General features: G+C 45.8%; 1 protein-coding gene across 1 annotated transcript in view; it reads left to right on the top strand.

Moving 5' to 3' along the window:
* Wdr81 (WD repeat domain 81) overlaps positions 1 to 14,408 on the top strand; it is a 71,512-nt gene that overhangs the window by 18,190 nt on the left and 38,914 nt on the right. The window contains exons 7-13 of the mRNA XM_077674259.1: positions 2,584 to 2,796; positions 6,594 to 6,737; positions 8,347 to 8,550; positions 10,035 to 10,241; positions 11,055 to 11,123; positions 13,042 to 13,121; positions 13,892 to 14,117. Of these exons, the coding sequence (XP_077530385.1) occupies positions 2,584 to 2,796; positions 6,594 to 6,737; positions 8,347 to 8,550; positions 10,035 to 10,241; positions 11,055 to 11,123; positions 13,042 to 13,121; positions 13,892 to 14,117 (1,143 nt within the window). The remainder of the gene's footprint in view (positions 1 to 2,583; positions 2,797 to 6,593; positions 6,738 to 8,346; positions 8,551 to 10,034; positions 10,242 to 11,054; positions 11,124 to 13,041; positions 13,122 to 13,891; positions 14,118 to 14,408) is intronic.

Below are 14,408 nucleotides of genomic sequence, written 5' to 3'. Positions count from 1 at the left end.
GGACAAGCACTGGGGGCACTATAAAACACGAAGTCTTTCGAATTAAACAAACTTGTATTGTCTGCATGGCTCCTATGTCTGCAGGTGTCTCATCAAATGCGAAAAGTAACCATAGTCGTCTTCGTTGGTGACAACACAAATGGTACCTAAATGGCCACTGCTGTAAAGAGAAAATAAATCTGGTTCGTGTGGGATTTGAACCCAGGTCACCAGAGCAGCAGGCAAATTCACTAACTGCAGTGGTAACCCGGCACCCTGGTGAGATAGAACATAGAATTACTGTATTGTCACAATTCTAACACGCACCATTTTTTTCGCTTAAAGTAGTTGAAAATTGGCGTGCATTGCAGTCAGGCTCAGAAATGAAGTCAGCTTTCGGTGTTCCCCACGTTAGTTTTGATGCTCGCAGGAGCTGGAAAAGCAAGTTTTGAAGCACGAGGGATTTTTAATGCCACAGTTGCATACGTCAAATAAGATTTCTTCTGCCAGGTACCTACGTGGTGCCATGTCTTGTACATCAGTGCAATTGCGATAGAATCGGCATCAAATTGCTTTTAAAAATTTTCCTAGTTATCGTATTTGCTCCAATCTAACGCGCCCCTGATTGTAATGCGCAGGTAAGTTTATGTAGGAAAATTCAAATAAAGTTGTTTCATGCTGATTTTACCACGCAGAGGTAGAGTTGGATTTTGAGAGAAGTTCATGTCCATAGCAATGCTACTGGCCGCTTTGTAGCCGATTTCGGCTTTGAGCCCTATTGTAACACTCACACAAATTTGAAAGGTAATTGTAGTAAAAAAAGTGTGCGTGTTAGAATCATGCAAATACGGTAATCTTACCTGCGCTTTACAATTGGGCTCGAAACCAAAATCGGCTTTCAGTGTTTCCCACTTTAGTTTCAATGCTCGCAGGAGCTGCAAAAGCAAGTTTATGAAGCACAAGGGATTTTTGATGCCGCAGTTGCGTACGTCAAATAAGATTTCTTCAGCCAGGTACGTGGTGCCATGCATTTTACATCAGTGCAGTAGAATCGGCGTAAACTTGCTTTTTGGAATTTCTCTACTTAGTCTTACCTGCGCGTTACAATTGGAGGTGCGCTAGAATTGGGCAAATACGGTAGCCTGATGCGTGTGTCGTGACCGGTGCACATGGCAGTTTGCTGAGCTCCAGTGTGAGGTGTGGCCGGTCTTCCTGTTATAGTAACTCACCACAAAAGGTGAAGAAAAAGAAGGAGACGCAAATACAATAAGCAGCACAGAAGTTTAAGTGCAGAGCACTTTAGGGGCTCGCCTTGTCATCATAACTCGCTCGCTGGACCCAAGTAGAGCCACATGGCGTTCCGTCGTAGCGGCTGTCGTCGCGGTGTAACCCAGAGGCTTAGAAAAGCCAAGCGGTTTATATAGTCATAAGCGTTCAAAACTCGTAAACCGCTGGTGCTTGTCATAAATGAAGCAATGGCAACCCTCAGCCACTTTCTAGCAACATCTCAAAGACGTCTCGGAATCATGTTTGTGCGATTCGTAGCTGCCAGCCAAACCCATTGCCAAGAAGCATGACTGGACGCTATTTCGGTGGGGCCTCCAGTTCCGTTGAATCAAATCGCTTGAAAGCTAACGGGCAGTTAACACACTGATGTTTTTAATGGTGGCCTCTGATGCATTCTTGCATTTCTCCACTCGAAAAAATGGCTTTGTGGCTTGGAGAGGTGTGTGAGTTACCAAATTTCAGTTATTTTGAATTGAACAAGGTTATACCATAATTACCCGATTCTAACGCGCACTTTTTTTCCGGAAAAACAGGCCGAAAAATCGCGTGCGCGTTAGAATCTGATACGAAACCGAAACTGCCGAAACGCTGAAATTTCGTCCCACCCATCGCTATCGCCATCTAAAGATGGCGCCAGAGGTCTTAGCAACAATTTTTCGGATCTAGGCGCCTAGGCTTTTCTATCGGTGTTCACACAAATCGTCAAATTATTCCACTTGCGCGCTTGATAACAGCAATAAGCGCAGCGGCAACAAAGGTGCGCCGCTTCCACGGCTTACGAGCGGCTCCCACGCGTTCACAACGAGCGGTTCGCAGAAGCGTGCACCTCTGGAGGAGCTCGCGGGATGGGCGTGTGAGGCGTGGGGCACGATCCCATCGGCCATGGTTGAGCGTTCGTTCAGAAGTGTGGCATCGCGAACGCGCTTGATGGCACCGAGGACGAGATGTCGCGGTCAGCGGAAGGCGACAAGGAGCTCTCGGAGAGCGACGAGTGAGATGCGTGAGATTACTTCAGGAAATAAATCGCCAGTTTCTCTCACATTCGTTTTTCTTGATCACAAAGTTCCGTGCGCGTTACAATCGGAGGTGCAAGTTTTTTCAGTTTTTTGCCTCGAAAATCGGGTGCGCGTTAGAATCAGGGGCGCGTTAGAATCGGGTAAGTACGGTATTTTGTCTTCATTGCCGCTTGAACAGATAAACTTCACTTGCGCGCACTACTAGTCTACTGTTGTAATTGGGACTCTACAATTTTTTGAAGAGCAACCGCCTTCACGGAAAGAGTTCTGGTCGTTATTTGCCTTTCCCTTTTGTTGGCAGCTCTGTGGTCGCACTGGAACGAACCCGCGGCACCACCCAGTGCTGCCGTGGGTGCGCGACCTGACGCAGGCTGAGGGTGGGTGGCGGGACCTCAGCAAGTCTAAGTTCCGCCTGACCAGGGGCGACCACCAGCTCGACGTCACGTATGAATCCGCGAGCCAGTTCAAGTCCTCCCAGCCCCAGGGTCTCCTGGCCATAGACAAGATGGTGCAGGTATGTCTCTAACCAATCGTGGGTGCTCAGTGGCTCAGGCAGTGTACGGCTGAGCCCAGGGACACGGGTATGGTTCCAGCCACAGCGGCTGCTTTTCAAATGAGGGTGAAAAGCGAAAACTCCCGCTAGTGTAGAGATTTCGGCACACGTTAAAGGTCCCCAAAAAGTCGAAATTAATACAGAGCTTCCTTCTTAACCCTTTGATGCCGAATGTTGCTGAGGAGCAACAACTCAATATTTTTTCTCTCACACTTTCTGTTTTTTTTTTTTTTTTTTTTGGCATTTAACACCATCTGTTGGCAGACAAAGGTTCCCGGACCTTCAAAAATGGAAAAAGAGAGGGCAGCACGTACTTCTGTGGGCTAAAAAAAGTCTTCTTTACGCGTGTCAACTCGCATCGAGCGTGGGGGCTCAGTGGGCTAGTGACAGGCAAGCGAAATTGTGCAATTTCGTTGTTAATACAAATGATAGCAATGCAAACTTTACGTTATTGTCTTCACTTGAACCATAAATCATGCTCATGGAGGTAGCTTCCTTGTTCAACTGATATATGTGCAGCCAGTGCCCAGTGTTTCCCAGTGCCTAGTGGGTTCCAGTGCCTGTATTTAGGAACCAGTTTTTTTTTCTCACTTCAAATCTGTGTTGTCGGAAGTTCTTTTAGGCCATGAAAATGCTTTCACAATCCTAAGCAAAAAATTCAAGTTTTAGGCATCAAAGCGTTAACGGCACACCGCACAGCCCAAGTGTAGCAGTACTACACGTTAAACACCCCCAAATTTTGAAAAAAATTTAAGGTATGTCTGTGATGCATGGGCTGCTTTTGGTGCTTTATGCAGGCAGGAGTTTGGAGGGCTCGTTGTTTACCATCAAGTTTCATACTGACTTATACTAGAGGGAAACCTGGTGCAAGTGTCTAGGCAGGCCGCGCTTCTCCGACTGCGTCATTGTGTGCCGGGGAGAATCCTTCGGTTTTTACATGGAGTGCTAACAACTTCAAAAGTTGCCTGCCTGCAAAAAACCATAGCTGTTGTTTCTACAATTCTATCTGGTTGTATTTTATCTACAGTGGAACCTCGTTATAACGAACACTGATATAGCGAACTATCGGCTATAGCGAAATAAACACAGGCTTTGGTTGGTCGCACTTTATTTCAATGGCCCATGTTTACTTTTATAACAAAACTGAAACCGTGAGCCGTGCGCGATATCGGATATAACGAAGAGATATTAGACCAGGAGGTTGAGAAGGTACTTGGAAAAACCTTCCGGCATCCAAAACTGCAGACGTATAATGGCCTTTTTGTTCGTGGACACTGTTGAAAACTCCATTCTGCTCAGTTCTGTGAGTAGCCACCAGACGATCACATCCTTCATCAAATAAATAAGTACGCAGTCCTGTTTTGTCAAGTGAACCTTGTCTTGTTGTAATTCCACGTACTCATGTTCCGGCTCATTCAGCTTGAAATGCAACAAGGAGAAAGGTAAGGGTTACCTTGTTTATAGTGGGTTGTAAACCTAAAAAATACATTCTTGTATCAAGTATTTTTTTCGTGAGCCAGGTTTTCGAATTGTTACAGCAGACCTTTACCGCTACTTTTATAACGAATATCAGATATAACGAACCAATTTGCTGTGCCGATACTACTTCGTTGTAACGCAGTTCGACTGTATATTAAATTACAGCTAATGCAAAAAATTTTTTGTCATAAATTTAAAAAAAGCTTATTGCAACCTGAAAACAAAATATTGTTGCTATTGTTGCCTTTGTCATCAGGGTCCACAAGAAATCATGTTGCGATCCAGGCCAAGTGAGAGAAGAATGTTTCTGGCTTCCGTGGTGGATTCTGTGATGGCGCACAATTGTAGTGGCAGGTTTTCCTTTAGTAGATATTACTAGTATAAAACTCTGATGTTCTTTACCAACCTTCCTGCGTTGTTGCTTCTCAAGCCGCCCTCAGTAATTTCTCTTGCTACTTACGTGAAACGGGAATAGTGAAATTTGGGGAATTTGACATAAGAAAATGTGCAAGTGTGCACTGTTCTATCTCTTGGAGGAAAAATTTTTAATGGTTGCTGGTGGGGACTGATACTAGAACAGATTGATGCCCTGTATTATGCTTGTGACTTAGCTCTTTCGTGACAGTGGAAAAATGGCCAGTTTTGAGTGCTTCCAGAAAACTTTATTTTTCTCTTGAGCTACTGGACAAATTTAGCATTGCTGTGCATGAAATTGTAGCTCATAGATTTTTCAAACATATAACAGCAGTTTTGTAAAAGGTGTAATTATTGACAGTTTTTTTGGTCAATGAAACAAAAAAAAATGTAGAAGAAAAGTATACACCAAACAGAAATAGGCGATTTTACTGAGCCTGAAAATTAATTTAGGAATTCTAAGGTATACGAGATGTTGCTATGTTCCTAAGCTATGATTCAATATATACATCAATGCTGTACACCAAGTTCTGGAGTTTTGCAGGCCCACCAACCTAACAGCTCTGACGGCTGTGCCACTCCGCGAAGCCACTCGAGAGTTGGTCAATCTCTCTAAAATATGCATCCCAGCATGCTTGTTTGTGTTCTCACACCAACTCCTTATCACTGCAGTGGTAAAAAAATAAATAGTGCTCTTGAGAAGCAGCACGCGTCAGTCCGCAGCGCTAATTTTACACGAGCGCCAGGCTATCTTGAAGGTGATAACGCGATACGGTGCGGTGCATTTGGCAAAATATCCACCGCCGCACGTTGTCCAGACCCTACACATGAAAGTAATACCGCAGTCGTTAGATATTAGGCGCATTTTGTTTATAAACACAGTGGGAAGTCAAAAACCAAACCCTACACATGAAAGTAATGCTGCAGTTGTTAGATATTAGGCGCGTTTTGTTTATAAATACAGTGTGAAGTCAAAAACGAACCTTCCCTGGCAGCACCTGTTGAAGTCTGAGGCTGTTGACAGGGAGAGTCTTCACCAGAAGTAAAATCTGAAGAATCCACATCGTTGCTGGGGTAAAAAAATGAGCAGCAGCAGTGGCTGAAGTCCCTGAAACCTATGTCCGCCTTTGCAGAGCGCACAGTGAAACAGGACGCCATTTTTGCCTAACTCGCTGCTACCGTGCGTTCAAATTTCACTCGCGACACTGTCTGCCCACGCGAAACGTAAACAAACGGCAACGAAACTCGCAAAGGGGTTTCCAATGAACACGCCAGATGGCTTCAGTTGTCCGAATAACGGCGTTGTTACTTTTTGCGGGAGGTTTGAAAATCATCGTTCACTTGTGAACAATGGCCTATGGCGTGGTCACGTAAGAGTTGAGTGGCCAAGGTTTCTGGTCTTGTGCAGTCGTCGGTAAAATCTTAGGAATATGTGTCGACTCACAGAAGCCGTAGTTGGCCTAATCGCGCAAGTTTTCTGCCCACTATTCTTAGGCTCTACTTTAGATATTTCTGGGGCTTTCAAACATAGCAGATGAAGTTCTAGGAATGAATCTAAAAAAATTTCTTCTACCTACCTGCCTGAAGATATCCTTCATAACCGGGGTGTTAGGAGAATTGTAGCCCCAATAGATCTGACAGCAGCACGCTTGAGCTTCAGTAAAACTCTCCTATCAAAGTAGCCATAAGAGAAAGCAACGTAAGTCCGAAATGTGTTACGTTGTGTTCTTTCTAGGTGGCTTAGCAACCAGTGTACTTGGGAGCTCGTACAATCTGAAGTTTCTTCAAAACATGTTTCTCCTTACGCTTTCCAAACAGCTCATTGTTTGTTGTGGGACTTTGCTCGTCTGTATTTTGATTTGCAGGTGCCCCATCACGTGTCCGAAGTGCTGGCAGACATCACGTACTACGTATACATGGCGAGACGTTTGCCAAGGAGTGTACTTTGTGAGCACGTCCGAAGCAAGTGGGTTCCTGGAGAGTATCCCTCATCTATACAGCGGCTGCAGGTTTGACGCTCAGACTGTTGTTGTTGCGTAATAGCTTTGTGTGAAAAAAGGCACAAGTTTCTTTGTTTTTTCCGGTAACCGCCCTCCGCAACACTGACTGGTGTGCACAAATTAATTTATCTTAAAATGAACAAACGCGCAGGATTGGAGAGGCTGTAAAGAAGGTGCATTAAGATGCTTGACTGCGTAGACCTCTGCTAAATAGACCTGAAGGGTCATCTGACAGAAAAAACTGCCATTGATCCATGACCTGGTGGGATTGGCTTGGGGGAATTGGCTAAGCACGTAGAGGCCAATCGGTTAATAGATGGATCTGAATGGCCATCTGGCGTCAAGGAAAATAAAACTGTGCCAGGCTCTCAATGGCATGCCAATGCATCGCACAAACCTGATGAAGGGATTGGCTGAGAATGGGCCACCTTGCTCACATTCTTGCTTACTTGGCCACTCAAATTGTTAGTTTCTATATTCCACCCATTTGAGGACATTTTGACATAAAGGTCTACAGCCACTTTTTGTTTATGTTGTGTAGCACTAGTAAGCGAAACTGAGCAAAAAAAAAAAAGTTGTGTACGCTATTTACATGAACAAGTACCATCAAAGCGCCTTCAGTTTTAGAAATATTTGGGATGGTTATACGTAGCTCCCTTTTCAATGTAGTGAAGCTTGCTGAGCGGGTGGTTGCGCTTTGATTGCCAGCAGCAACCACGTTATTTCTTTGCGGGCACTTCAAACAGTGGGGCCCTTTGTTTATCCATCTCGAGCTCATCGTGGACTCCCCGAGAAGCGATCCGGCATTCATTTTTCACATATATTTCGGCAGAGTGGAGAATCCGTGGACTATCTGAGGTGAGTTTGAGACTGTAACCCTGCAGTTCAGTGGCTAAAGCGTAGTGCTGCTGACACCAAAGACGCAGGTTCGATTCCCGGCCGCAGTGGCCGCTTTTCAGATGGAGGTTAAAAAGCGAAAACGCCCCCCGTGTGTGGAGATTTCGGTGCCTGTTGGAAATCTTCTGGTGGCCGAAATTAATTTGAAGCCCTCCACTACAGTGCGCCTCATAAACCAGGTGTAGCTTCGGTGCGTAAAACCCCAAAAAATTTGAAAAAAAAAAGAACTGGAAAGGAATGTGCATTTAGATGCTGGAGTATCTAGATAGACCTAGCTGAATAGACCTGAAGGGTCATGTGGTGTCCAGAGGAAAAACTGCCTTACACCTATGCCCACATACGGCACATACTTATGCGGGTGGATTAGCCACGAAGTATGTAGTATATAGGCCAGTTATCTGGTAGACAGCAAGCATGTGTGCTATTTTTGTGAGAAGTACTACCATTAAAACAGGTTTTAGTTTTAAAAAGCTTGCTACATTTACTACATAATGGACGTAGCTCACCTCTGAGTGCAGTGAATGTTGTTAGGCAGATCGTTGCTCCTTGACTTGAAGCAGCAACAGAAACAACCCTAAGTGCTATACTACCGACTCCCTCACAGCTGAGGTGCATTAATCCGCCAAATCAAGTTCCTCCTAGCTTTCCCCTCCCAAGGTGGTTTTGCTAAATTTGCCACCACGCCAGAGCAGCCTTTCGTGTCGTCGTCTCCCCCCGCCAGGAGTGGTCTCCCAGCGAGTGCATTCCCGAGTTCTTCACGGACCCGTCGGTGTTTGAGTCGACCCACGAGGACATGGAAGACATGGCCGTGCCCCCGTGGTGCTCGGGGCCCGAGGACTTCGTGCGCAAGCACATGGCCGCCCTGGAGAGCGAGCGGGTCTCCGAGCACCTGCATCACTGGATCGACATCACCTTCGGATACAAGGTGGGGCCACTCGCCAAGTTTCGGGGGGTGGTGGGTGTGGAAGGCAGAGTAAGGCATCATTCACACAGACGTTTTTCACACCGTCACGTCACCGTTTTCCATCGCGGGTGGCGGTTTCTCGGGTGTTTTCTCGGGTGTTTTCTCGCCGAAGATGGTCCGTCAGCGCAACGTGACCACGCCCCACAGTAAACAAGCCAATCAGAAAACTTGGAATTTTTACGACTAAATTTAGCGAAAAGTGGGCACAGGGTTTGCAAGGTGAAAATCTAAGCCTTTATTTATTTTTGCATTACAGCAATCTAGTCGCCTTGTATCATATATGTCACGACATTTTCTTTACTTTTCAGATTAAGCATGCTTAATTCTAGGCTAAACTGATCACTAGGTAAACGACCCTGTGCTCTGACGGAGAGCTCCAGTACGAACGCTACTCTGTTACATCTCCGTCATGGGTTTTTTTGATGTGACGGTGCCGTGATGGAGGAGGTGACGGCTGTTTGAATTAGGCCTAACAGGGGTCACCACTTGTTCATGGTGGTGTTGTGCAACACGACTCTTGTAAGCCTTCATTTCAATGTGTATTGTAAGCACGGAGTCTTTGCCTTTTGTTTTTGTTGCAAAGCTTTCAAAAAGGAGGAAACACTACGGGAACTACCCGCGAGGATGTGCCGCTTGTTTGCAATGCGGTCGGATGCCACAGCATCCTTCAAAGCTGCGATATTTGCCGATCTTGTAGTTCGTATCAATTTCTTATTTGTACACGCATGGTGTGCACAGGCTTGAACATGGTAGCGAATTTGTCAAATTCTGCCCCGTGAACTCTCGAGTGTGTTGTCAGGGCTGGTGTCATCAAATCAGCAGCAGGCCCACCATTACACCTTGATTCCGGTTCACAGTTCCAAGTTAAAATGCTATGAGCAGAGTTGAGGGTTTAAGAAATACTTCAGCCAAACTCTTTTCTATGCTACAGTGGTAGTGGTTCCATAACGTTTATCTTAAGCGCAGAAAAAAAACAGGGACACAGTAGACAAGGACAAGCGCTCAAGATGAACGTTATGGAATACCAACTAGCACGAACACAAGCCCTTCTTCAAGTGGTAGTGGCTGGAGATCGGTGCAAAAGAAGGCTGGGGAAAGGAGGTTAGAACAACACCTGATCAGAGACTAAGTTTCAGGACGACGTGTTTGAAGTAGAGAAACACCATTAACTTGATGGAGGGACAAAATGAGAAAATTCATTTGCAAAGGATGGAATAGAGGGCCGGAAGACAGGAACGGTTGAAAAAAACATGAGAGGCGTTTGTTCCGCAGTGGTCACAAGTGGACTGATGATGATGATGATGACAGTAGTGTGTGCTTACAGATTTGAGGATGGACCCTCCTCAACTTATTCTGCATTCCAACGCCAATTCGTTTGAAAGAAGCAGTGAACCAGACCGTTTCCTTCTTTCTTTTTTTCTTTTTCTTTTCTTTCCCTTCGGCAGCTGACAGGGCCTTCGGCCATCAAAAGCAAGAACGTGTGCCTACCCCTGGTGGACGGCCACACCACACTGCTCAATTGTGGCATTGCCCAGCTCTTCACCACTCCACACCCGCACCGGGCTGCATCGAGCCTCTACGTCTCCCGCTTCTCAGCCCCCAAGACATTCCGGGTCCTGCAGACGTCAGCGCTGGGCTCTCCCCAGTCGCGGGTGAGTGGTGGCCTTTAGTGCGGGACTACCTTTGCCCTGTGGTACTGAAGTGTCATAAAGCCAAAATACGGATCGCATTAGCACTAGTGTTAGGTTATATGGGTTTCATGGACCTTACTATGTTTATTACACTCTAGAAACTAATGAAATCGAGTTGCCATTAATTGTGGCACAAGTGCTGTCGGGGCGCAGTTTTCGCTTCTCGATTGATTCCTGACGGCACGTTGGCCGATTTGTCGGTGATCCAGTCACACTACACAGACTTTCTATTGGCTGATGTGTTTGTGTCGTCGTTGGCATAGTGTGACAACGCGGTCTGTGAACTCGGTGTTTTGCCAACGAGTCGGCGACTTTCCGGAGTCGTGTTGTCCTAGTGTGGCCACGCCTTTACGCGTTACGTGCAAGCCTAAGTGTCTTTGAAGTCTAGCCCAGAGTGTCCCATGTGGGTACTTTATGTGAGCAGTCAAAACTCTGCTTCATTTGAGTAGTGAATGCACCGTGCTTTGGAAGATAGACGCTTACATTTCCCAGATTAACAGACAAAACAGGGAAAAAAGAAAGTTTCATGCTTTGTCCTTTATGTCCGTTATCCATTTGGACCATGCTACCACGAAAACATTGTTGCTCGCATTGCTCACTGCATTTCCAGTAAGAAGCCTTCTTGTTTTTTTTTAATGAGCGTCTGATTGGAGTGACAATTTTCATAGGACTTTGAATCCAGTCAGCCCGTACATTCTCAAGAGTATTGTGCAGTAAGCAGTTACAACCATTTCGAAAGGTATTCAGACCATTGTTTCTTCGACAACTTTTCAGCCACAGTCTGGATTGCTGTCATCCAGAAGAAAGAGCCGTCAGGAAACACTGGACAAGGAACTGAGCTTTGTAAGTCATCCTCGTGTCCTTATAGTTACAACAGGCTGATTGCTATCTAGCATATGGGTGGATGTGTAATTAGCACAGTAAATTAATTTGTAATTAACGATGGCAAGTTCACTTTAACATCACTGACATTATGCCATTTCCAACACAGGATGTACTGGAAATTAGATGGTTTATAGATTTTCGGGAGAACATTATACAGTTGGGTCCCCATAAAACAAATCTAAATTTTAACAAAATTTGTGACTTGATTTCTTATTTTTTGTTCCTCAATCTTGGCTTTTTGCTCGGAATAGAACTTGGTTTTAATTTTATAAGGTTTAAATGTGGGTTGGGGGTGAGTATTCAGTTTTTCTTTTTAATGCTCAGTCTACTGCTTCATTCAATAGATTGCACTAACTTATTTTTCAAAGTTTTGAATTGCTTGATTACAACTTGTGCAACTATTGGTACTATATTCACATCAGGTTTAATGTCAACTCGAAGTGCGTTATTCATTTGTGCCTAGACAATGGGCACTACAAATTACGTGGCAATTGAAGCTAAGCCAGTTGTTCTCAACTTTCAAATTATCCAGTCTCAAAGCATCCACAGTCAACTTCAGTTTTAACATGAGCGTACGTTGCTTAGAAGATTGTTTGAAATGCTTCGCGGCACTACGATTCTCAGTTTTTTGGCATCTACATGTGATTGATGCTTGTTAAAATATCGAGTGATGTGGTGTTTACGTGCAAAGTTAATTTGGCAGCATTATCTGTTGTAACTGGCCATAAGTTCAGTGTTGCAGAAAACTACCTGAGATGAATACCGAGTGGTCCTGGCACGCGTAGGGGCTTCAGCAGGGGAAAAAAAAAAATAAAAGAAAGAAAACTGGTGAAAATCTTGAGGAGCGAGAATATGCTCATAAGCGCATGCCTCCTGGTGACCGCCGAAGGTTCTAGCCGCATGCGATAATGGCTTTAGCACACACACACACACACACGCGCACGCACGCACGCACGCACGCACGCACGCACGCACGCACGCAGAGAGAGAGAGAGAGAGAGAGAGAGAGAGAGAGAGAGAGAGAGAGAGAGAGAGAGAGAGAGAGAGAGAGAGAGAGAGAGAGAGAGAGAGAGAGAGAGAGAGAGGGGGACAAAGAAAGGAACCACAAAATACAGGTGCTGTCTTTTGAGCTGTTTTCCTTCATATTACAATGTACACCTACTGGCCCTTCAGCAAACCCATTTGGAAATATTGAGGAGTGAGAAGACACCAAGCACTCGTGAGCGCGTGCCTCGACACATATGACGATGACTACTACTAGCAGAGTGCAAAGCGACCACAGAACATGTAAATAAACAATTTCAAACTTGTACGAATGTATGGTGATGTGTCCTTCATTGCTCGCATAGAAAGAAATCTGGCAGCTTCGCTACGGTTCAAGCCTTGTGCAACTTAGTGCAAGCTTCCCAAGTTTTTTTTTAACAGAAAAAATGCAAGAAATATTGAAAAACTTTGCAATTTGGCGCTACGGTGATGTAATGTGGGCTAGCACTAAGAACTTGGAGATCAGTGTATTGACTGCATGTTAGCATTCAAGTGATACGATCAAATGAACTAGAGGCCCCACCACAATATCCCAGTTATGTTTCTTGGCGGTGGCATAGGTGGGTGTCCACCAATCACACAAACAAGAAATTGCCTGGAAGTGACTTGGGAGTGGCCAGTGGTTTATCTGTTTTTCTTAATACCTCCGTTATTTGTTTGAAGTTTGCGAGGCAATTGGTATCGTTGTTGGGACAAATCAGTCTTCTCGAAGAATCAAACTTGTGTTTTGTCTTCGTGGCTTCTTTAAACAGACTTTTTGCAAAGATTGCCAAAATACCAGCGCAGTGTCGCTGAGACTGTGTGGCCAAATGCGGGCTCTTCTTCTCTGCAGTCCGAAGGCAGGGAAACTGGTGAAGATGACGGCACCCCCGAGGCCCCCCAGACAAAAAGAAAACCCTCGACCATCGTCAAGTGAGTTGTGCAACTACCTCTGACTGAAGCTTCTGGTGTATGCGAACTAGATTAGAGGCGCACAAAAAGAAATTTGTCAGAGCTCTTAATTGTGGTTGTAGTTTAACTTGTGCAATCCTTGAAATGCGAAAGCGTTCAGTGGCCCATTGAGTGAAGAAGCTGGCTTCTCAATCACACCCATTTGAAACGTTTCATGACATGAGGGGCCCCACGGCATGCACGTTCTTTCAGCAGTAGCGAAAGGTGAAAGTTAAGGCGTGGAAGAATGCAGCAAAGCAAGTAAATAGGCAGGCAGCGAAGTCCACCATTGTTGTCTACTCTCCCAATACATGGCAGCAAAAACGAGCAGTAGCGCAACACGTAGGAGGCGGATCAAAGCTATTCGAAAGTGTTAAGGCGGAAGCGTATTGCAAAGCTGATCATCTTGGGTGTCAATGGTTGCGCTGCTGAGCACGAGGTCGCGGGTTTGGTTCCTGGCCACGGCGGCCGCTTTTCTGGTGGAGGCGAAAAGCAACAATGCCCGTGTGTGCAAGATAAGGTTTCGGCGCACGTTAAAGATCCCCAGGTGGTCAAAATTAATCCGGAGCCCTCCACTACAGCACGCCTCATCACCTGCATTGTGTCGGTGCGTTAAACCTCACAATGAATCACAATCAATCTAATCGAGTGTCAGTGGGACAAGGCTGTTTCAGAACACGGAGTGGAAGTGTTTGGGTGGATTACCCGTTATACTGTGATTTCACGGTCCAAAAACGGTCGCGACTGTGCAGATCGCGGTCTGTGGGTCAGCAGCTGTCGTCGTCGAGCCCAGGCGCGGTGGTGCCAGCCGAGACACAGACCATTGTGCTTCCCAAGGACTACACGCCCCTGTCCAAGCTGCAGCAGCTTGAGTCCCACTGCAGCTTCTGCTTGCACCACCCACCTCACCGGCTTCCCCCCTCTGTCGGCCTCGCCTCCTCCTCCTCCTCCCCCTCTCCATCCTCCTCAGCTGAACAGGTGAGCTTACTTTCTCTCTACAGCTGTAGCACACCCTCTCACAGCTGCGACCTTATTGAGTGTGTGCTACATTAAGGGGGCTATGTCTCGGTTGGAAAGTGGATGTGTGTGACTAGCGATCTCTGCCTGAATCAAGTTTAACATGAATACGGTAGCTGACCGTTTTTTTGAACTTCGAAAATTCGGACTTGCTAGATATTTCGGACTTTCATGACGAACCGCCAGTTGTCCTATGGAGTAATGACTCACGAATTTTTCGGGCTGCTCTTTTATTCGGACTAGTTTTCGTTC

This window comes from Haemaphysalis longicornis, unplaced genomic scaffold, assembly GCF_048455015.1.
Source record: "Haemaphysalis longicornis isolate Haplotype H1 unplaced genomic scaffold, Haemaphysalis longicornis Haplotype H1 scaffold_6, whole genome shotgun sequence".
In the NCBI taxonomy this organism is placed as follows: domain Eukaryota; kingdom Metazoa; phylum Arthropoda; class Arachnida; order Ixodida; family Ixodidae; genus Haemaphysalis; species Haemaphysalis longicornis.
The sequence above is the reverse complement of the archived record's forward strand: the minus strand, read 5'-3'. Positions and strand labels throughout refer to the sequence as shown.